This window comes from Solanum lycopersicum, chromosome 11 (genome assembly GCF_036512215.1).
Source record: "Solanum lycopersicum chromosome 11, SLM_r2.1".
Taxonomy (NCBI): Eukaryota; Viridiplantae; Streptophyta; class Magnoliopsida; order Solanales; family Solanaceae; genus Solanum; species Solanum lycopersicum.
In genome coordinates, this window is record NC_090810.1 from 17,958,947 (window position 1) to 17,984,421 (window position 25,475).

A 25,475-nucleotide genomic window follows, 5' to 3' on the forward strand; every position below is an offset into this window, starting at 1 on the left:
AAACATGAATGCTCCAGTTAACAGCTTCAGGCCAGAAAGCTTTTGGAACACTGTTTCTTGTTAAGAGACTGCGCACCATATTCATTCTAGTACGATATTTGCGATCACAGACACCGTTTTGTTGGGGCGTATAGGCTGCTGTCAGTTTCCTTTTAATGGCATTGCTTTCACAAAAAATTGCAAATTTTTGTGAATTTTATTCCCCTCCTCGATCTGTGCGAAGTACTCTGATTTGGCTTCCTGCTTCTTTCTCCACCATAATTTTAAAGCTTGTGAAAGCTTCAGAAGCATCAGATTTGGCCTGCAAAAAATAGACCCATATCTTCCGACTAAAATCATCAATGAAGGTAATTATGTATCTTTTACCTCCATTTGATGATGGATTAATTGGGCCGCAAAGATCAGAATGCACCAGCTGCAACACATTTTTGGCTCTCTATGATTTTCCCTTAGGAAATTGATTATGTTGCTACTTGCCAACTGCACATTCCTCTCATACTTGAGAAGGAGCTGCAATTTGAGGGAGACCACTGACCATATTCTTCGTTGCAAAGTGCTTAAGCCACCAAAGCTTAAGTGGCCATAACGAAAATGCCATAACCACCATGTATTTGTTATGTTGGCTGAGAAGCAAGAAGATCTCAAACTCTGCTACTGAAGTGGAAACATATGATTTGTTGTCATGCTAACTTGAGCAATCAAACCCAACCTTGAATCTTCAATTCGACATAATCCATTTTAATGGATATCTCATAACCCTTTTCTTGTAGTTGACCAATACTAAGTAAATTGGTCTTTAAATCTGGAACATAAAACACATTAAAAATTGTGTGAAAAGAGTTATCTTTGTCATGTAAAGTGACATTGCCTTTTCCCATGACAGATACGACAGAGTTATCACCGAACTTGACGATATTGCGGAAGCTTTCATCCAATTCATAAAATGCCTTCTTGTCTCTGCACATGTGGTTGCTACACCCGGTGTCCAAATACCACATATTTTATCGAGTTTCTTCACTTGCATAACACACCATAAAGAGAGAAACTTCTTCTTCCTTCTCTGCAAAGTTAGATACTTCTGCACTCTGTCTATTTAAATTTGTTCGATATTCTGATTGGTAATGACCATACCTATTGCAGCGATAGCACTCAACATTTGTTTTGTCTACTGACTTTAGTTTCTGAGTTGTTGAGTCATGTCCTCCTTGTCCCCTTCCTCTGTGTTGAAACTGATCATCATTCTATTGATGGTACTGTTGATTACCTCGACTGTAGCTTCCTCTCCCCTACTCCGCTCTGCCTCGACCTCCACTTGTTTTAGAAGGATTATCTCTGGTTGCTTTCAGTGCGTGCTCTTCTTTGTCCTGCTGGATGATTTTCTGCTCATCAACTAACAAAGAACTTTGCAATTCATCAATGGAAAGTTCATCAATATCCTTCGATTCTTCGATAGAGCAGACAACAAAATTAAATTTCGGTGCATTGATTGAAGGATTTTCTCAACAATGGTGACATCCTGCATTTGCTCTCCATGGATTCTCATCTTGCTTGCAATTGCCATAATTCTTGAAAAGAAATATGCAACTGCCTCTCCTGACTTCATACGCGAAGTCTCAAATTCAGTTCGGAATCCTTGGAGTTGTACCCTTTTTGCCTTCACATTGCCTTGATACTTCTTCTTCATGGAGTCCCAAATTTTCTTGTAGGTTTCTTTGCAAAGAATAGTCTCCAAAATGGAACGATCGATAGCTTGAAACAGATAATTTTTAACCTTAAGATCTTTCAATTTTAAGACTTCAAATTCTGTTTTCTGAGCTTCCGTAGCTCCTGTTGCTGGTTCTGCTACCCCAGATTCAACAACATTCCAATACTCCTTGGACCTCAAGAAGTTTTCCATGAGCATGCTCCAATGATTATAGTTGCCATTGAAGCGCGGAATAGCTGGTTGTACGAAGTTGTCTGAGGAAGTCATTGAATGCTAAGTGCTGCTATTTATGTAATTCAAGTTCTGGTACCACTGATGAAAATAATTGTGTATATCAGTGAAAAAAAGCAAGAAAGGGAATTGTAATTTTCTCACAGTTTATTGATCAACATAAAGTCTCTCTTATAGAGTTGTACACAAACTAAAATAGCTAAAAAATAGGCTAACAAATATCATGTTAACAGACCACTAAAATCTTGAACTTCTAGCTAAAGATCAGGATACATATTGACTCAATTTAAACTACTTTTATTTGACTAAATCAAACAAATACTGTAAAACAAATTTCTAACAGAGCTAAGGTGTGAAACATTTACAGTCAAGTTATATTTGAAAATTAAAGAAATTGAAGTAAGTACTTAATGAAAATGAGATTAGCTCTTTATTATTCTTTTAAATTGAATCACATGATATCAATGAGTCCTATGGTTGTGAATTTTTATATTTTCTATCGCTTTATGTGAAAATTAATATTGGTCCATAACTTTTATTTGAAATTTGAAAAACACATGTCTTTGTTTTTATCCATCTCATTTTTTATATTAATACTAGTTTCTATAAATGTGTGTTGCACAATATATCAGATAAGATTAAGTCAATTTGCAACCATTACTATTGGAGCTTAAGTGATATACAAAATCATCCACATTTTTTTCAATAGCAAAACTAAGTCATCGACTAACATGTGATATGTATAAAAATAGGTGACCGCAGTGATCTCTAATGTTTTTATTATTTTGTACAAAGGGAATGAGCTAATACATACTTTACAAAGGATACAAAGTCTTTTGTTTTTTCAGATAATTTTTGCTAGTGAAATTTAACCTATCAACATATGGCCAACATAGCGCCACCTCTTAAAGACAATATCCATTGTGAAAGCCTCCCCTATCGGTAAAACAGAGAGAATTTGAACATAAAGTGAGTGAAAACTTACTAATTTGGTCTTGGATTCTTGCCACTTCCATTTTTATGGTTTTTCGAGAGCAAAATTCTCAAATTACTGCTATTTTCAAATTTGCCATAGTCGCTGGGAGCCATGATTTTAGGTCCAAAAGAATCAAATGCATTTTGTTTGACATTTTAGATTGTTGCACAAGGATACCTCTTCTATGTAATAAATCCATCATAAATGTAATTAAAGAAACTTAGTACTTAATGAAAAAGAGGTAAGCTGTTAATTATGTATTCTTTTGAATTGAATCACATGATATTAATGTGTCGTATGATCAGGACTTTTGTACATCTTTAATACATTATTTGAAATTAAAATATTGTTCCATCAAATTTTCAATCAGTTGTATTCAAAATCTAAAATACAACTATTTTTTTTATGTGCATTGCACATGCTTCTCCAGCAAATAGTACATACCACCATGTTAGGTTATTAGCATTTTAATATTAATATTTAACAACTCAAATTGCTTTATTTTGGAGTTATAAGAATGAACATTGGTAGGCATTTGTGTTTTAAACTACCAATTTAAAAATGTTATTCATCTTTCACTTGGTAGCCATGTAATGCCATTACTTTTGGATTTATTGGTTGAATTCATTGTAGAGATAAAAACATTCCAATAAACATTGAAATGGATAACTTCTACATCATCCATTAGCATTGGTTATCCATCACTTTATTTCATTCTTAATTCCTCCGTTACTCTTTGTAACCTATGTAACCTATGTAACTCCCATTGTAACCTATGAAACTCCTAAGGTCATTATCTTCACTATTTACTACCTCCATTATCTTCCTATTCATTGCTAGGAAGACTTCTTGTAGTATAAATAGTGGTAATCTTCATTTAGTTGGAACACACGAAACACAAGAGAAAACAAAGAGTGAAAGAGTTAGTCTAGAAGAGAGTTCTTATTAGTTGAAGGGAGGTGTTCTTTTTTTGTGGAGCTTTGGACTCAGCTCTTGTCCAGAGTTATTGAATTATACTTTGTGAAGGTTGTCGTATCCTGGAGGGGACAAGTCAAAGGGGACTACTGCTGGACCGGTGAAAACATTTGCTGCAGTGGGCTTGAATCTCCTTAAAGAGAGTGAAATATCCGCGCCTCAGCCTGAAGAGATTAATTTCTTCATTTTATTTTCAATTGTAATCTTGCCATTTTATTATCTTGTAAATTTTTTCACTAACACACCATGTAAGTTATATTAAACTATACTGCAAATAATAACAAATAAATGATATAAAAATACAAGATAAGATTCAGGCAATATGCAATATACAGTTGGAACTTGAGCGGCATACAAAATCTTGCACATTTTTATCAATAGCAAAACTAAGTCATTGACTAAGATATGATTTGTATGGATACAAGTGATTGTAGTGGTCTCCAGTCTTTTTATTTTGGAACAAAAGGCATGAACTATTACATATTCTACAAAGGATGCATAGCCTTTTGTTTGCAGAAAACTTTTACGAGTAAATTGAAGCTATAACATAAGGCAAGACATAGCGCCACTACTTAGAGAACATAACAGTTGCGAAAGGCTTTTGTGTTGGTAAAAGGGAGTGAATTTGAACGAGAAGTGAGTTTGAGAACTTACTAATTAGATTTAGTATTTCTATCACTTCCATTTTTGTTTCTTCGACAACGAAATTCACAAATTATTGCTACTTCCCAATTCGCCATTGTAGCCATAAACCATAAGTTTAGGTCCAATAAAATAAAATGTACTTTGTTTGCCTTTTTTGATCATTGCACTGTTAGGTTGTGGAGCCTGATTAATATATATAATTGTTTACCCAATGCTGGTTTTTTTTTTAAGCTAGTGCGTAAAAAATTACTTATAAAATAAGTTCAGGGGGTTAGAGGACCTTAGTATAGTATAAGTGTGTTTGTGGGATTCCTGACATAGGTTCAGGGGGTACTTGTGCATTTTCCCTATTATAAATGCCTCAAACTTTAAGAATACAGTCGATCCTCAAAATAATGACATCTTCTTCTCCCAATTATTTATAGGAAGATAACATAAGTGAAGAGTGTAAGAAATTGCTCTCCATCTTACAAAAAGATGATGGTTGGATTATATATCTACAATTATCAAGGTTTTTGGACACCACCAAGATTTTTTTCAATGTGTGACTGCATTTCAACAACAATTTCAAGCCCAAAATAGTGATATCAATCTTGTTACAACTCTAAAATTAGGAACTAGTTGATAAAAGTAACTTTCATTTGCTTTGGTGAATCGAATGAAACAGCGTATTTTTGAACCTAATCACCCTTTATGTCAATAACCCTCAGGTTCTTGTTCCATTATTGGAGCATGAACTCTATATTGATGGTCGAGTCCCTGATTTTTCATCCTTTACTTCACCTCGACTCTTGGCAACTCATGTGCCCTTTGTTTCATTGCAAAAATCAGTCCAGGTTCAAAAATCAAACTTGTCTACTTATGTAGGAATCCTAGGGACACTTTTATTTTTATATGACATTTCACAAACAATTTACTACTTTATCACAACGATACCAATTCCATTGAAGAAATGTTTGACCTTTTTTGTGAGGGGCTGAGCCTTTATGACCCATTTTGGAATCACGTGTTAGATTTTGGAAACAAAGCTTAGAAAATCATACCAAAATGCTTTTCTTAATGTATGAAGAAATTAAAAAGAAACCAAAAATTCAGCTTAAACGCTTGGCTGAATTCTTGGAACCAATTTCCATAGAGGAAGAAAATTTTGGAGTGGTGGATGAGATATTAAAAATGTGTAGCTTTGAGTAGTTGAGAAATTTCGAAGTGAATACAAATGGACACTTTTCAATTGGAGATGCATATAATTTGTTCTTTCATCAAGGAGAAATTGGAGATTGGAAGAATTATTTTACTACACAGATGAGTGACAAACTCAATCATACCATAGAAGAAAATTTTCAAGGATCTCAATTAAAGTTTTCGTATGATTGATGAGGTATTAATATGTTATAATGTTAATTGAATGCAATTATTTATTTTGAAAATCAATGTGTCAATATTCACATATGTGAAGATTATTAGGGCGCAAACATTGAATAATTGATCAAAATGATTGAGAGAGAAATATTAATGGAAGAGTGATGTTTGTATGACAAAAGAATTACGACTTGATTACATAATTTTTAATAATTGAATTACTATTCGAGTAATAAAATCATATTAAGTATTTATATATGTGAAGATTATTACAATTTATGATAGTGAACTATGACAATAATAATAATAAAATAATGACAATTATCATCATCATTAGATTCATCTCACATTTCTCTCTAATTTTCTTTTATCTTGGATGACAAAATGTGTTTCTTTGTTCCTAAAAAAATTTTAAATTTGATTTTCACGTCTATTGGACCACTAATTATTACTATTATATATTACTATCGTTGTTCCAAATCCTAATGTGATATTATTTGATTAAGTTAGAATTTAATTTAAAAAGAAATATAAAATCCTAAAACAAATTATAAATATGTATAAAATTACTTATATATCATCTCTTTAAAGGATAAATTGAAAAGTTTGAAATTAAATTTATCCTTTCAAATATAAAAGCATTATTTTGTTTCTTAGACAGACCAATATATGTATCCAATCGTGTTGGCTGTCGAGTATAAATGGACTCATAAGTCCATTTTTTGGGGTAATCTTAGTTTTTATTCTCAAAAATGAGAGAGTTTTAGTTCTTGTCCATCAATATTTTAAGTAAAAGATATATGATCAAATATATCATTGAAACCAAATAACAACAACAAAAAAAAATATTTGGTATAAGTTTATATTTTTGTATCATAATCTACCACAAGTTACGCCTTAAAAAACATAACAAGTCGTGCTGAAATGCACAACTTAATTCCTAATGCACTTATGCCATGCGAGATAAACATTCAACTTCCAAATCCACAAGTTATGTCGTAAGAGACATATAACATAATTTCTATCTTATGCTGAGCAAGGAAAAAGTTCAATTTAAGAACCCACAATTTATTTCGCAAGAAACATAACTCATTATGTATGAAACTTATGTCAAGTGAGCCAAAAGTTCTCTAAACTTTTGTCGAGTAAATTATGACATAAATTACTACATAATTTATATGGGATAATTAATATTTGACTCCTCCACCACACTCCATTAGTATCTTGATATCAATTTCTTGAATGTAAATGATTTTCAACCAATGATATATGAACAAAGAAATAATATCCACATGTATGAAACGGATGAATATTTGTTTTTCTTTTAAACTAGATAACTTATATTACCGGCGCCTCACCCGGTAATCTATGACTTCATTAAGATTATGAACAATAATTTCTAATATTCCAATATCAGAAATTTGGTATTGTCACATATATTAAGAATTTGAAAGATTTTAAAATTGTTATTTTTTATTGGAGTTTATCTTCTACTTATTTGCAATTATAATATTTGTTCTTTGATACAATTACTTCTAATATTGAATGATATTTCATAGATTAATCAATTATCACTTTCTCTATTGTTTGAGATATGTGCTTGTGAAGTATAAGATACTCAATATGAAGGTATATTATTCACTCTTTAGGTAGTAGCTACTAGGTTTCCTTGTTCTTCCATATCATTTTCCATAAACACCCATATACCATAATATATTTATCATGTGAATGATATCAACCTCTCATATTCTCAAATGTGTGTTTCTTGATTATTCTAAACCTAGTAAAACATTAAAAAAATATCATTGATGTTTTAAAAAACATTTTAATAATATTTTAAAACTAAAAAAATTGGAACACATTATTATTATTATTATTATTATTATTATTATTATTATTATCATTATTATTATTATTATTATTATTATTATTATTATTATATTAAAAAAATGAATGACTAAAGAATTATGAATAAATCAAGTCAAATGTTTGTTATTTTGGCGAGGATCGGCTGGAAAATATATTGAAAATAAAGCAATTACTACTAATTAGGAGAATCAAGAAAATTTACAAGTAGTAATAGTTTTAATAATTGAGATTCTCCAACCTTTTCTTGAATTAGTTATTAAAGTGAAAATTAAAATAATATACTACTGATGATTCTAATTATCAATATATATACACACTTCTATTTAATCACAAATATAATTTTAAAATTGCATACTTAGCATATTGTTTGGTTTTTTAATTTGAATTAATAATTTATTTTTGATTTTATCCTCTCCTACTTTTTGGATTATATGCCATTTTCTGTCGGGATGATAATTATGGTATAAAATTTTGTCAACTTTTATCTCTCTTAGTACATTTTAAACTATATTCCTTGCTTTTTATTCTCTCACCTTTTATGTTAAACATTTAAACTTTATCAGATTTTACTTTCTTCCTTTTGGATACAATCTATATAAAATTTAAAAAAATATGTTACCATTAAGTTATCCGTAATTACTCCATATGTGGTTTATAATTTCTAGGTAATTAACTTTTTCTCTTCCCTTTGATCAAACTTATTCATCACCTTTCATCTTCTTCCATCAAAGTCGCCTCTTGCACCCAATGGCCTAGCCTCATGGGGTCAGGATTTCCATTTGGAAACCCTTTGTCAGAAAAATATCACATATACAATTAAAATAATTTACATAATGATTAATTAAAATATTTTGGACAATCTTAACGCAACAAGCTATTGTAGCCAAGTGGTTTACATCCTAAAAAGAGGTAGTGATTGTTTGTTCTAATCTGATTAGTTTTACTTTTTAAAAAGTACTTTTATTGTCCTATTACTTGACACCCATTGTTAGATTCCTGACTATGCCAGTGCTTGAACTAAAACCTGAACTCAAGTTCATTAATTTCACCATTTTCGTCACCATTGTTTACAGTTAATTGATTTAATAAATCAGTTGTAGTTGTTGATAGTCCATCTATTATATGTTCAAGACCTTCCTTTAGGTTGGATGTGCTCACTCAATCGCCTGTCAACAAGAGTATAAAGGACGACAACAAAATTGTAAAAGGATTCAATGAATATGTTGTCGTTAATGGATTCTATGGTTAATAACGACATGAAGTGTAAAAAGGAAGTGGTTAAAGGATGTAGTTCAAAACAATATAATCGAATAATTTTAATATATTAGCTAGAACTTACATTCATATGGACAAATTGCTGTGTTTTGTATTGGTGGTAAACAATTCATATTGTCATAATGTTGTGTTTTATTATGTTGGTAAACTACGTGTTATTGTAATGTCCAGAACCGTCGTTATTTAAGAAGTCCAAATATCCGCAGAAACCTGGGCGTTGTCCCGCTAGAGCGGTCCATGTGCCATTGGAGCGGCAATGCCACATGGGATAAGACAGTGCCATTGCGGATTAGTGAGGTAGAATGTAATTAACAGAAATCATATTTTCTCCATCTTAACAAAATACCTAAATAAGTTGTAAATTACCCTAGAGACTCCAGAAAAGTTGTTATAATCTTGGCAATGGAAAAGAAGGAGATTTCACGATAAAGATGGCAAAATCTCGCGAATTGTTGGGAAAATCTACTGTCACGAACTCTGAAGAACTCAAGTCAAATTCAAAACTATGTTCAATTGCGTGGCAACCATGTGCAATAGGTTTTTACAATTGAGTAGTTATAAAATTGTGCTTACTGCATGATGTACGAAAATCAATGGTAAGGGTTATGCGTAGACCTTCGAGCACAGATTAAATTCCACAAATAATCCTTAGAATTCAATGTATGTGGGTTTTATGCCTAGTGAGAAGTATTGGTTAATTTCTAAGATCCTTAGATGATGAACTAGGGTTAAGCATGGCCTGATTTTGAATGAATGACGTGGATTGAGGAGTCACTAGTAGGTGATGGTTATGATTCTATGAACGTATGATGTAAACTTGTTCTTGTGTGATTATGCTATTTCTATACGTATACATGTTACAATGTTGATCAGTCTTGATGTAAATGAGAAATATGAATTATCATTGCCATGAAATCATGACTTAAATGTATAATCTTGATGATATGCTTGTGATTGTGATTGTGGTGTGTCAATGAGATCATATTGCCACGTTTCAACATACTTATTGAATCATCTTTCCACGTTTCGACATAAATATGGGATCGGCTGCACATTTCGACATAAATATGGGATTGACTGCCATATTCCGACATAAATATGGGATTGTCTTCCATGTATCGGCATAAACATGGATTTGATTACCACATTCCGGCAAGCTAACTGTTTGGGTTTGGGTCCTATGAGAGGACCAATCATGTGATATAAAATGTGAAATGTGACATTGTTTGTAAGTTGATAATATTCTACATGCTTGATATTCTCTTGTTAGTATAGTGTTTTATAGACTTATATATGTTGTACTAGTGGATACTTGTTGGGCGATTGGTACTTGGTTATGCAGGAGTTGTAATAGCGAGAGTAGAGATAGTTTATGCGAGGAATTATATTTAGGTGGATTTCACCTTGAGGTAAGGGATTGGGCTTGTTCTAAGGAAGCTTGAATTAATGTATCCTATGACTACGACGGGTAAGGTGACGAGGAAGCAAGGGTAGGATGTGTATGGTAAGTGGAACGGGTGGTAGTTGTACTTGAGGATTTCTAATGGTTAAGCTATGATTTAAGAATTCGATTTGTGGGATTGACTGGTAAAGGAGTTAATACTCAGTGTGCTAGCATGTGATTGGGGTGTTTCGAAGGGAGTACAAAGATGGAGAAGCAAGTGGATTATCTCATGATCCTTACTAGTTGGTTTCTTCTGTTATGTGGTGGGGGTCGGGTTTGATAGATTATGCCTACGTATACATGTGTTTGTACTGATACTACTCTTTCTATGTATTTTTTATATAGTCGGAATGCAGGATTGTTGAAGTTTCATTAGGTGAAGACAAAGAACATCCCCAACATCTTCTAGTTTTCCATCCGCATGGTGGGAGTATCTTTTACTGTGCTGTCCAATTGTACTCTTAGTAGCTCTTGTACCTATTTAGACTAGATTAGTGGGAGTTGTTTAACTATTTTACAAATTGTATTAAAAAGTGTGCCTAGAAGTATTATATTTATTTTTATTTATTTACAGTTCCGAAGGTTTTACTATTGGAATATGAGGATTCTCCTACTTATATGTTAGAGTGGGTTCCCTCACGACCTAGTGGGCTGGGTCATTGACAGTGGGTTTTTATATCATTTTAGTTTGTTTTCTCGATCACTGTGCTTTTGTTTGTTATCACTTGTTATAGATGATAGTTATATTGTCAAAATGTTTGTATTTTAATTTAATGGTAACACTATCTTTTTGTTAAGTTACTTAGTTGCCTAAAAATTATATATACTAAGAACATAAAGTTTCACGTTAGAAAACATATTGTAAAGCAATTAAAATCATTGACCCAACTTCTTTCAATAGTATGTAAGAATGCGAATACACATGGAGATTTAGATGCCGCAATTTTATAGTATCGTAAAGGATAGGATTACACACCAATCTTTCAACGATAATTATACCAATATTTTGTAATAGATAATAATTTTATAATACGTTTCCAATATTATAGAAATCATAGTTTTATATGATAAAATTAACAAATATTCATAACTATATAAGTATATAAATTTGTGCATAAAGACATGTTAATATCAAAAACTCGCAAACAAGAATGTTTATGCCATTGAATACACCAATATATGATTCATCCAACCAACATAAAACTAATAGTTTCTACTACATTAAGTTTCAAATAAATTTTAAATAAAGATAATACACTACAGTTAAGCCTGGTCCGTAAATTTGGGGCAAATCTTCTTGTTTTGTCGGGTGTATTGTGGTGGATCTAGAATTTTAAAGTTGTGGGTGCTTTGAATTAGCAGAGTCAAAAATATAAAAAATACATGTTAACAATATCATTCAAACCCTAATTTAACAACACTAAAATTTTTTTAAGCATTTACATAAGAGCCAATGGGCCAACCATATCATTTACTCATCGGGTGTTCTATGTTAATTTTATACAAATACCCCTTAATTTCTCCCTCCCTCCCTCTCTCTCTCTCTCTCTCTCTCTTTATATATATATATATATATGTATATATATATATATATATGTGTGTATATATATATATATATATATGTATATATATATATATATATGTATATATATATATATATATGTATATATATATATATATGTATATATATGTATATTCGCTATCTAGGTTAATGTGTGCTCATCATATGGAGTCCCCCTACGGGTGTACAACATTTACTATAAGTTACTTTACTTCTCTTCTATTTTCCTTCATTGAGTCTCTTCTTCCGATCATTATTTGGTGGCGTGCCTTGTTTCTTTCTTGCAATTGGCGGTCACATTACCTATTCCAAAACATGTGATTCAATATTTCAAGTGCTTCTTCAAGACAATGGTTCAATTGGGATTGCATAAGTATTTTGATAATTCTTATTACTAGTTGATTAGTAATTTTCATGATACTTGTTCCTGTATATGATAGCAGAAACTACAGGAGTACAAGGAATCTCATATCGTTATTAATCTTTACTGGTGGAGATGGACCACTTACGACATACATGAGTTTTAAATGAAAAATGGTTGTGTCCACACCCAATTGGGAAGATATTGTAATAATTAAGCCTTTGTACATTTTGTTTGCATCATACACCCCCCTTTCAATATTGTAATTCTTGTAACTACTTGTGTAGAGTAAACTAGGGGGGTCAAAAATGAACCCAAATAGAGGGAGCCCGCCAACGCGCCGAAAATTTTAAGGGTTGTATTCATATTAATTTGAATTCGGTTCAATGTCAACATATTCATGACTAACCCATTTAAAGAGAATCCTACATTGAGCCCAATTCAATCTCCAATTTCAACCCGTTTTAAAACTCTTTACGAAGATATGTTTTTATATTAAACTTATAAATTATAATCTAATTTAACATCTTTTAGGATTTATCTATCCATACATTACCTTTTGAAAATAAAATCTTGAGCAGAAATTCAAATTGTGATTAAAAAAATTAAATATTACAATGTGAATATTATTGAGGTTAATCGAGTCAAATTGGGTGGGTCAAGACCCAATCTTTGTTTTCGCCCATTCGAGCAAAACCCATTTGAGCCCAAAGTAAACATGGGTGGGTCAAAACCTAACCCGATTTCTACTTCAACCCATTCTAATATCTTAAATTTCAACCCAACCCGCTAATTTGATAAACCTAAGTACAACTTATTAATTAATTTCCAAAATGAACATAATGTTTTACCTATGTAATTAAATTACACAATTTGGTATACAAAATGCCCATATTTATATATACACCCAATGTTATACCAAAAAGTATTCACTAAATCTGAGGCTTAACAAACATATTTAAATATACCATTAATTTAACCAAATAATTCACCCAAAAAAAACATCCAAGTTGCTTTTACTATAAGACGTAACATATAACGCTCACACCAAAATTAAACTATGACTTTTAGTGTTTATAAAAGCATAATACAGATATTAATAACGCTCAAAAAATAGCATTTATACTAAACAACATTGAATTTAATAATACACAAAAAAAACAATACAAATTAAACAAATGGAGAAATACTAAAAAAAATAACACTAATGTGTTTGCTTGTTAACAATTTCATTTACTATAAATTAAATCACTCGATATAAACAAACCTAATCCATAAAAATGATTTATACACGACATTATACAATGTTTCATAATTTGTGTTTAAAACAAAATTACCGATTTCAACAAACTTTGTAGAAACACGAAGTTACAAAAGTTTAATGAATCAATAAGAGCAGAAGAACAAAAATTAATTCATAACAAATAAAATCTGTAAAAAAAAATTCAAAATGTGGAAAAAAACAAAACAGAAAAAGATAAATCCCACTAAATGCACAGTATCCCCTTAAGGAAATTATTTCTCTCTTTGGAATATGTCCTCCTAGGTTAGAATTATCTCAATCACCACTGTATTGCGTTCAAAATGCTGGTGTCAGCGAACCACTCATAGGAAAAAACTTTGTGCAAAAGAAGGAGAAATCAGAAAAATGAGTAAGGAAAAAGTCTGAAGAATCAATGTTATTTATAGCTAATAGAAAATGGTTCCTAAAGGTTGCAACCTGTCACAACCGTAATTTAGACCCCAGATTAGACAGGCGTCGTTAACCTCTCAGAGGTCGCAGACAAGCCTCTTCTTAGCTTTCATCACAATCATACAGTTACATTTGCGGAAAATTTAAAACTTTTTAATACTTATTGAAGTGTACTTAGACTTCATATAATTACTGCATAAGAGTGATATACTATTAAGTTCAAACTAAACAACCATCTATCAATAGATTAAACAATTGAAATAAGGAATCATAATATTAATACTAGTTTGCCAAACCGACCTTAATACAAACACTTGAACAAATATTTGAAATAAAACGCTAGGTAAAACATCCACTAGCTATGTCTAATGCACTAAACCTAAAAAATAAAACGTAGGCATCCTCGAACTCAAGAGGACCTACCAAAGTCCGGAGATCGTTGATCCAAACCGCTTCAACGAATATTCAATCTTCTCTCGGACCTGTGCCAATAAAAATAGTAATAGTATATGGGTTAGTACACACTTTTACTAAGTATGGTTGTATATAGATACACATAAGGACTATGCATGATCAAGGAAAGCTCTTCCTATAGCAACATGCCGTTTCTGGAAAGTGAAGTCACTATACTTTCCTAATTCGTTATTTGTGATTCATGGTATGAATATGACATGTTTTGATGCATTTAAGGCACACAACTCATTTTATATATGAATATAAGACCTTGGAATCATGAACATATTTTTAGAACAACTCAAACAAAACTTTATAATTTTCCTTTAGGCCGAGAGCTCACTTTTCCAACCTTAGTTTATTTTTTTAGTCTTTTCTTCTTTCTATTTTGTAGTTCAATGATATCCTGTGATCCTATATTTTACTTACAAGTGCACTGATTCATTGTAGTACCATACCTACAATTAATCAAGTAAGTAATCCAAAAGACTAAGGAAATGATTTGGCTACCGTACTCACAAGTTATATTTCTCATTCTTGTTAAATTGGGCATGAATGTATTTATAAGACAATCTTTATTGGCTATGCCCATTATTTGATCATTTGCATAATCTAAAGATGCTAGGTTATATATTCATACTCTAATTGATGAGTAATTAAGTTTTTGCTATTAAAAGCCAATCTTTAATGGCTATGCCCATTATTTGATCGTTATGCTTGCTTAGTTCACTTCGAACCATCTTTTCTTCTTCTTTGATCTCATGTTCACTTTGAAAATAATTTTCTATCTTTATTTCTTACTTTGTTAAAGAAATATTTATCATTTAACGGACTTATATCATGTGAGTTAACATGAAATCTAGTGTCTTCTCCACATTAAAAAGAGGTGGTTCACCGACTAAAATGAACCCAGATCATGTAAGTTAACATGAAATCCAGTGTCTTCCCCACACTGAAAAGAGCTAGTTCACCGTCTAAAAAGAAACCGAATCTGGAGCATTTAAGTGACATATATTATGCGAGCTAAACATGAAATTCAGTGTCTTCCACAACACTGAAAAGAGGTGGTTCAGCGGCCAAAGAGAAACCGAATACTACCTAGCACTCTTAGGTGGAATCCACTGGCTAGTACATATGCTGGACACATAGTTAAAATACTAGAAAGTTCAAAGACACTTATCCACCTTGGTTGTAATCTCATCTCATGAGGCATACATGTGCTTGCACAAGCTCAATTCTAGTCTATTGGTGCTTTGCTCAATTTTTTATATTTTACATCTTGTTGAGTTGACTCATGCATTATGGAAGCTTGCTTCTTGTATGAGGTATGCTTATCTCAATGGATCACTTGTAATCCCTTTCTTTACTTGACGAATGTGAACTTAAGTCTTACATTATTGTTATGGTGTGAATGAGACTTGTCTCATGATTTGTAGCACCCTCTTATGTGAGTATCTTTAACATAATTGTTTAAGTATAAGTGAGACTTGTCTTACTTCCTTTAACACTCTATATTAGGTCAATTTCATAATGCATAGCTTCTAGTTATGTCATTACTCACCATATCTTGTTCAACATTAATTGATAGTCCTGTATCATTCTTTATGGAATTTATAAGGACTTATTCAAAATGCTATTATGTTGACAAGTTTGTGTGGATTGGATATGTTGGTACTTGTCCAAATTTTTTACACACCCTATGTTATGAGTTCATTGGTATAACTTTATATATTTTTAAAATAATATTGCTGGCTAATATATTTGCATAAATCAAACTATGATATTATTAGTAGCCAAGTCACTTATTTCATGAATACATTATAGTAATCTCATCATGTTAACAAGACAACTTTTACACCTTCGATTAGCCTATAAGAACAATTCAATGAACAACTTATAAAAATTTCATCTTCCGAACATGAGTAGGCATTACAACATTTATTATCTCACGTAAATAATACCCTAATCATACAGATCTAACATATTGGTTTCATTCGACATTATAAATCACAGAACCTACACATAATGATCAGTTGGCACCACATACCAACAACAGGCTCGAGATTTACATTATACATACTACAAAAATTGGAAATAGGGAGAACCAGGGAGATGAACATGCAATTCATTGGGAACAAGCCTAGTTTCGGTATTCTTGAATTTAAAACGTTTGAGAAGATTCTTGAAGCAAGGAATCCAAGATACAAAAGCCATACATTTCTGTAGAATTGAATCTACGAAGATCACCTTGCGTTATGCACGAAAACCATGAAGGACTGCCTTGAAATCGCCTAAGGTTTTTCCTACGTTGTTCACCGTTTTTCAGTTGTAGGTTTTCTAATGATTAAACATGAAATCTCATAGGTACACTTATACTATAGTAAGGTCCTATTGCCCCCCTGAACTTATTTTATAAGTAATTTTCTACCCCCTTTTGGCTTACGTGGCACTATCTTGTGGGTTCAATGTTGGTTCACTTTGTTTTCAAGCTGTGCCACTTAGGCAGAAAAGGGGTAGAAAATTACTTATAAAATAAGTTTAGGGGGTAATAGGACTTTAGTATCATATAAGTGTGTCTCTTGGATTTTGGGAATAGGTGAGGGGGTACTTGTGCATTTTCCCATTACCTAATAACCAAAATTCCCCTCCTAAATTAACTAAAAATAGGAGAACATTTGACGTAGCCAAATTCTAAAACATAGCTTAAAGATTTTGGTTTGACCATTTAAATTAATTAATTAAGTTGATAATTTAATTAATTAAGTGACCTAGGGTAATAAATAAAGTACCCCTAAGTCACTAGGACCATAACCAACCATTTTGGACCATCGTAGGTTAGGTACTAGGATGTTTCTTTAGTTAGTTACTCGTCTAGTGTCACTCGGTTAGGTCTTCGTTTGTCGGGTGCACTATTTAGTTCATTTTAGTTAGTCCTGGATTAGTTAGCTAGTTAGGTAGGTTAGTTAGAGCCTAGAGTCTATTAGTAAGCTAGGCCCCACGTGGCTTAAGACGTTCGCGCGCCTGCCCCCTTACCGCCTTAACCGAATTCGGATGAGCTTGGTTGGTTGTCTGTTGGCCGGTTAGCACATGTGCTTGCACATATGTTGCTGCTCATTTAATATCCTAGGACCCTCACTATGCCATTGGGCACTTCTTAATCTACATGATTATTTTAAATGATCATGTGTTATTGTACCTAGGCTTGACACTTGGATGCCTCGTACCTTATGTGCTAAGAATCAATGAGATTAGCCTTGGGTCTTCATTGCAGGTACAATTCTAAACAAGCTTGGATTGGGGTATTTCAACCAAAATGTATTTTAAATTACTTGTTAATACATAGAAATTGGCTAACACCCTTAAGCCAATATTCTCTATCATGCCCAATATTACTGAATCTTGGGCATTGGGATGCCTATGTACCCCAATACATATTCTTAAAACCTAATAGGCTCTTCACTAGAAAATTACATGTTATGGAATGTTACGTTATCCCCCGCCCCCCTTAGGAACATTCGTCCACGAATGACACTACACATCATTTTGAAACAAAGAGGGTATTTTCGAAAGACACATCACATACTTGAAACTTTACTCTTTGTGAATATCTTATTCACAACTTACTCTGGATGATGCACATCACACAAAGCTTATTTGAAGCTTCATACCAGAGATTGAGGAACTTCCTTCCCAATCTTACTTAAACTCAATGCACATCACATCTCATACAACACAAAAATCATGTTAACGCTATACAAATATAGAAACATAAATGCAAGCATGAACTCATGTTAACTCATATAGTGCAAGTATAAAACACGTAATTGTGGACATACAGACTATGGGAGGATCTTCATGTTCTAAGTCATTGACTCTGACTAAGTGGTATAAATACCCCATAGATAAAATCTTATTGTCTTTAAGATGGGAAACTATTTAGCATGTTGAATTTGAACTACGCCCTTCCGGTTCCAGCTCTTACTTATTAGGAAACTGAAACCTTACTAACCTATGGAACCAATCCATACCAAAATAGTATCGAAGTCAAGCATGGTTAATTCTATTAAGTCATTATACTCTTTCAGCGCTAATGTTGTCTCTTATTTTTAACAACCCTAAAAATGAATATGCTAAGTAATGCTTAGTATGTCTAGAATGCCTACGATTACATCGGGTTCACACAGATTGATGCACATAGAACCAGATCTTTGAAACCTTGATATGGACAAGCCAACTAACTTGGGGAGTTAGTGGAGGTAGAAAAGGTTGGGTCCAACCATGTAGGGCTCTCGAATACGAAGATTTACTTGAAGGAGTCTTTATTGGACTTAAAAAAAGTAAAATCTTAGATTTGGAGGGTCTAGGGGTAAAATGGTCTTTTTATAGTCTAAGGATATTATCGTAATACCTAAATATATAATTAATTATTTAATTAATAAGGTAAAGGGGTATTTTGGGGAGAGAGGGCCGAAAATTGGCTCTTGAAGTTAAGTCTTGCTCCACCCGGGTTCGAACCTAGGTGGATGCAATAAATTAAATTATTTTTAATTTTAGTTGGTAAATTAATGTAATTAATTTATATTTATTATTTATTATATGATTTAAAATAAAAGGAAATCAGTTTTTTAATAATTAAATAAAAACCTTAATTGACTAAGTCCTAAACTAGACTCCTAATCCGAAGAAAACTCTTCTCGTCCATGCTCATCTCGCCCTCTCACGTCTCTATCACTCTCACTCAACATTCTCTCCGCCAAATAACTTCAAAGAACATTAGGTAAACCAAAGTTTTTCACACTTGAAGAACTCAAAACGAAAATATAAGAAAACAAACGAAATAAATCACGTAGGCAAAAAGAAGTTTGTCTGTCGAGTTGGTGTTGACTTTGAGGAGATTTGGACGTGATCATGGTGATGTTTTGGGTAGAAAAAAATCGAGGGTTTGATGTAAAAAAGTTATGGGTTCTATTCTTGTTTGGTCCCTTTACCAAGAGACCCCTTAAGGTTCAGATGAATCTATTCCGAAAACTAGGGTTGTTCCCCGTTACATGTCCCTGTAACTAGCTCCTACTGAATCATAGGTTGGTTATGTTTGCTGCTATAAAACTAGGGATAAAACATGTTTTCTTGATGATTATGTGTTTATATAGATGTTCGGAATCATTTGACTTATGTTGATGTTTTTTCCGAAATTATGTGTACGTGTGTGTGCAACGTGAACCTTATCTATGTGCCTCGGGTTAAGGCTTTAAAATTTTGATGTTGTGCTTTTGTTCAAACATTGTATTGGTTCCATTTTGGCAAGTATACATTTAATGCTATATTAAACTATTTCTTTCATTTGATGATCTTAATGTTAGATGGTCAATGGTGAACAATTATGAGTCTAATAGAATGATTAGTATGTATATTAAGAAACAAAAATTTTCAAATTTTCCGCTAAAATTAACCTAGTTGAAGTAAGAATGACGTTAGTAGTCTTGTCTGCGACCTCTGAGAGGTTAACGACGCCGGTCTCGTCTAGGGTCTAGACTCTAGTCATGAAAAAGTTGTTATCACAGCACTAGGTTAAATTCCGAGGATAATAAGTTCACATCACATTGAGTAGTTTCTAAGTCATGGTAGTGAAGTGTACCACCATTTTGGATTAGAGACTGCATGATGCGTTGATAAAATTTCCCTTCTTCTTATCTTATCGTGCCTTTCCTAATGTCTGATTTTCTTGGTGTCATAAGAGTGTCTAACATCAACCCTTGTTGTTTTCATAGAATGAACACTAGGAAAGCAATTGGTCAGAGAAGAGAAGGAGCAGCTGCTGGGACAATCAAGTTCCAGCCCAGGCTCCAACTGAAGAAGTAGACATGCTGGTTAACCCTGCTGGGTTGACTGATCCTGAGGTGAGGGCATCTCTTGCCCAGATAGCACAGACCATCACTTTGCAGGCTCAGGCCATAACTGACCAAGTCAACCGACAAAATGTTCAAAGGGAGAACCCACCGATTCGTACCATGGCTGACAGGCTGAGTGACTTCACAAGGATTATTCCTCCTATTTTCACAGGGTCTATGACTTAAGAGGACCCCAGGAGTTTGTGGACGAGGTGCATAAGATCTTGGTGTCTATGGGGGCCACCGATACTGAGAAAGCAAACTTGGATTCATATCAACTCAAAGATGTTACACAGAGTTGGTGCAAGATGTGGCAGGATAGTCAAGCTTTGGGCGGAGTTACGATCACTTGGGAGTTGCTTAAGACAGCCTTTCTGGAGAGATTCTTCCCCAGGGAGATGAGGGAGACAAAGGTTGAGGAGTTATCAACCTTAAATAGGGATCGATGATAGTCAAGGAGTATTCCATGAATTTTGTGAAATTATCGAGTTATGCCACTTTTCTTGTGTCTAACAGCAGAGACGAGATGAGTAGATTCTTGACAGGGATTGCTGAGGATCTCGAGGAGGAGCATAGGGCAACTATGCTGCATGATAGTATGGACCTTTCCAGACTTATGGTCCATGTCCAGCAAGTGGAGGAAAGAAGAATACACTAGGCCAGAGAATAGGTCAAGGAAATCCGAGGAGAATTTTTCAAGGAAGAGTAGTACTAAAATCAGGGACAAGCCCAGGTTTAAGAAGGGACTCTCCCACAAAGGGGAGTCAAATTCATCCAAGGGTCGCTATGATAGGAATTCTGAGTCAAGAGTTAAGAGAAACAATGAAGTAGATACACTTCAGGAGAGACCACCTTGTAGGAAGTGTGGCAAACTACATGGAGGAGAGTGTATGATGGGCACTAACGCTTGTTACAGTTGTGGCAAACCGGGTCATATGGTGAATGATTGTCCAAATAGGAGAAGACAAGAACAAGGGAAGAGAAAGTTCAACCTAATGGTCCAAGTGAAGAGGATACAAGGAGGCAACAATTCTTCGCAATCAAGTCTAGGGGTGCAGGGGAACGTAACTCTGGTGAAGTCTCGGGTTGGTAGCCTTAATTATTCTTTCATGTATTTGACTGTGTATGGTGTTTATGCACTAATATGAGGTTAATATGTTTGAGACATCATGTTGGTTGCTGATTTGTATGAAGTACATGTTTTTATTTATGTTGTATGCTTTGATGAGACTAGGTTAGGAAAGAGTTCTTTAGTTCAGTAATGTGAAGCTACTAGTAGGTTTCAAGGATGTGCACCATTATGTTAATATGTGAATCAGATATTCACCAATGGGGAGTATTAAATTACCTATGTAGGCATACATTCTATAGATGACTTACTTATTGTTAGTAAAGAGTAGTTTCATGAATCGGGGATGAATGTTCCTAAGGTGGGGATAATGTAACAACCCTAAAAATGAATATCCTAAGTAATGCTTAATGTGTCTAGAATGCCTACGATTAGACTGGGTTCAAACGGATTGATGCGCGTAGAACTAGACTTCTGAACCCTTGCTACAGACAAGCCAACAAATTTGGGGAGTTAGTGGAGATATAAAAGGTTGGTTCCAACCATGCAGAGTTCTCGAATACCAAGATTTACTTGAAGGAGTCTTTACTGCACTTAAAAAGCAAAAGTTTTTGGTTTAGAGGGTCTAAGGGTAAAATGGTCTTTTTCAAGTCTAAGTTTAGTATCATAATTACCCTAAATATATAATTAATTATTCATTTAATAAGGTGGATGGGCATTTTTGGGAGAGAGGCCCAAAAATTTGCTATAGAAATGAAGTCTTGCTCCACCCGAGTTTGAACCTAGGTAGAAGCTATGAATTAAATTATTTTTAATTTAAGTTGGTAAATTAATGTAATTAATTTATATTAATTATTTATTATCTAAGTTAAAATAAAAGGAAATCAGATTTTTAATAATTAAATAAAAACTTTAATTGACTAAGTCCTAAACTAGACTCCTAATCCTAAGAAAACTCTTCTCTCCCATGCTCATATCTCTCTCATGTCTCTATCACTCTCACTCACGATTCTCTCTGCCAAATAACTTCAATAAAACATTAGGTAAACCAATTTTTTTCACACTTGAAGAACTCACAACGAAAATATAAGAAAACAAACGAAATCAATCACATATGCAAAGAGAAATTTGTTCGTCGAGTTGGTGTTGTCTTTGAGGGGATTTGGACGTGATATTGGGTGATTTTTTTGGGCAGAAAGTAGAGGGTTTAATGTCAAAAAGGTATGGGTTCTATTCTCTCTTTGAAACTTTACCAAAATAGACCCCTAGGTTTAGATGAATCTATTCCGAAAACTAGGTTTGTTCCCCGTTGCATATCCCTGTCACTAGCTCCCATTGAATCATAGGTTGGTTATGTTTGCTGGTAGAAAACTAGGGATGAAACGTGTTTTCGTGATGCTTATGTGTTTATATGTATGTTCGGAATTATCTAACTTATGTTCATGTTTTTCCGAAATTATGTGTACGTGTGTGTGCAATGTGAACCTTATCTATGTGCCTCGGGTTAAGGCTTTAAAAATGTGATGTTGTGGTTGTATTTCATGTACAAATGATTATGTAATTCATGATGTTCATATTAGCTGAAATGTGGCTGATTTGACTGATAATCTCTTGGCTAAACAAATTCATGATAAATGCACTTAAGAACGTATTAAATAATCTACGAATTACCCTATGAAATTACGTATAAATGTTGAAGAAAGTAGGCTGCAAATGTGATTAAAATTTTCAGCATGTTGATGGTTTAATTTTGTCTAATGTTGAAGTTTAGGGGACTTAGAAAATAATGTTTAAAATATGTCAGGTCAGTTGGGATTGAACCCAACACCTCACTATAAGATAACTATGAATGAAAGAAAAAGGAATGTGAGGCGTGGGAATCGAACCCACGACCTCTAGGTATTGAAGGAGGGTTAAGAAAATGAGAAAATATATATGGAGACATGGGAATCGCACCCACGACCTCCTAGGCTGTGAGGGTTTGAACCCTCAACCCCTCGGCGAAAGGAGAAAAATTAAAAGTAATGAAAATAAAAAGTAAATGAGGTCGTGGGGGTTCGATCCTACATCCTCTAAGTTCTATTAAGCAAAAATGAAGGAAAAAATTAAGGAAAAAGTAAATGAAAAAAAATGTTAGTGCTATCCAACGGATTGAAACAGGGTTCCTTGCCAAAATTTCGTATTGATACATAAGTCATACGTGAATTAAATATTCATGAATAATGCTGCCTACTTAGATCAAAATCAAGATCTTGGCATACATACAAGATGCATAAGTCTCGTACCACATAATCTCATGAAGATATGAATCACTTAAACGAACTATGAATGAAGCCTCATGTCTTGTATGGATAGACCCATAAGTCTAGCATACGTCTAAAAATAAGTAAACCTAAGATGTATGAAATGAAATGATGAAACCCTAGAAGGGTTAAGTAAGAGTGTGAAACACACTAAATTGCTAAGTGCATTGGCATATGCTGAAATTAACAATGAAATGATGAAATGAACAATAAAATGATGAAATGAACAATGAAATGATGAAACCCTAGAAGGGTTAAGTAATAGTGTGAACCACCCTAAATGGACAAGTGCATTGGCATATGATGAAATAAACAATGAAATGATTAAATGAACAAAGAAATGATGAAATGAACAATGAAATAATGAAACCCTAGAAAGTCTAAGTAAGAATGTGAAACACACTTAATGGCCAAGTGCATTGACATATGATGAAATGAACATTCACCTAAAATGGGGTGAGTAATAATGAAGAGCAAATATTCAAAATTTAATGAATTTGGTGAAAACATTATATGAGGCTAATGTAAAAGATGAGAGCAATCTCAAATGACCCTAAGTAAATGTTAACAAAGTACTCACCTATGAGAGTGTAATGTTAGTGAAGAAACCAGTCTCTATGAACACTCTAATGAAAGTATTAGATTAATACACTTAATACTAATGATAAGATGAGAATTCATCTATTGAGATATCATATCCTAATACTAGAAGTCAGCTTCCATGACGTATGAGTTGAATGTAATGGAACTTTATACTGCGCACTGATAGACTCACTATGAGAGGTAATGCCTTCTTTCGGGAAATGCAGAGGTTCACGTAACTCTCATGAGATGAGACTGTCCGGCATGTTGGGTATGGGTCTCCTTTTATCTCCTAGTCTTCGAACCTATACTGCCAACATAGGGATCTCGCGGGGTTAAATACCCATGTACGCTGGCATGTTTTAGGTCACTTTGGCTGGTGGTTCAACCTCTTTTCGATGTGGGGGAGACACTGGATTTCATGATGCTCACATGATCTATGTCGGTTAAATTTAAAGTTCCCAATGAATGAATGAGGTCAGCCTCAAATGATGCACATAATGAAATGAATGATACAAAAGGTGTTAGGATAGGATGATAAGGAGGTGAGCTAGACTTAAGTAATGACACGAGGTCATTCTTGATCATTGCACAACGAACCCGATGAAAGTCTTAGACTACATCCTAGGTATAGCTGGTGTTTACACTAATACGGAAAAATGAAATGAAGTACATATGAATGAATGAAGTAGACTGTGTGTTTGCTAAAGAAGGCTCCCTAGTTAAGATCCCATATTGTGAGCCCTCATTTTGGAAAGTCTTGATGTCAAGTCCATTATTCAAATGTCTCATCGCATATGAAAGAATGAAATGAAAAATGTTATATGCTATATGTAATATGTTATGTGCTATGTGTAAGATGTTATGTGCTATGTGCAATATGATAATTATGATGATGCATGTTACTCCAATGGCATGACTTTCCTAATGCAAAGCTCACTCATTTTCCTAATACAAATATGGAAAGCTCACTAACTTTCATAATCCCAATTTTTCAAGTCCACTGACTTGACTTTCGATAATCATATTTTTAGGAAAGATCTATTATTACTTATGCATGTCCTTGGTGTGTGCTTGCATATACCC

General features: G+C 33.4%; 2 protein-coding genes across 2 annotated transcripts; one reads left to right on the forward strand and one right to left on the reverse strand.

The window, feature by feature from the left end:
* Positions 1-1,390: 1,390 nt before the first annotated feature.
* On the reverse strand, positions 1,391-1,972 carry LOC112940252 (uncharacterized). The gene has a single exon (XM_069290877.1). The coding sequence runs from the start codon at positions 1,970-1,972 to the stop codon at positions 1,391-1,393; it is 582 nt and encodes a 193-aa protein (XP_069146978.1).
* Positions 1,973-20,408: 18,436 nt separating this feature from the next.
* LOC104644722 (uncharacterized) lies at positions 20,409-21,583 on the forward strand. The gene is made up of 3 exons (XM_010314874.2): positions 20,409-20,566; positions 20,608-20,848; positions 20,981-21,583. The coding sequence occupies exons 1-3, from the start codon at positions 20,409-20,411 to the stop codon at positions 21,581-21,583; spliced, it is 1,002 nt and encodes a 333-aa protein (XP_010313176.2).
* Positions 21,584-25,475: the final 3,892 nt, after the last annotated feature.

What these genes read in the sequence shown, in the direction of transcription:
- LOC112940252 (XM_069290877.1), bottom strand. Translation starts at nt 1,972, where the DNA reads ATGACTTCCTCAGACAACTTCGTACAACCAGCTATTCCGCGCTTCAAT.
- LOC104644722 (XM_010314874.2), top strand. Translation starts at nt 20,409, where the DNA reads ATGCTGGTTAACCCTGCTGGGTTGACTGATCCTGAGGTGAGGGCATCT. An exon ending in ATTCGTACCATGGCTGACAG is followed by an intron (nt 20,567 to 20,607) that starts GCTGAGTGACTT and finishes CTATTTTCACAG; the next exon opens with GGTCTATGACTTAAGAGGAC. An exon ending in GGGAGATGAGGGAGACAAAG is followed by an intron (nt 20,849 to 20,980) that starts GTTGAGGAGTTA and finishes GATTCTTGACAG; the next exon opens with GGATTGCTGAGGATCTCGAG.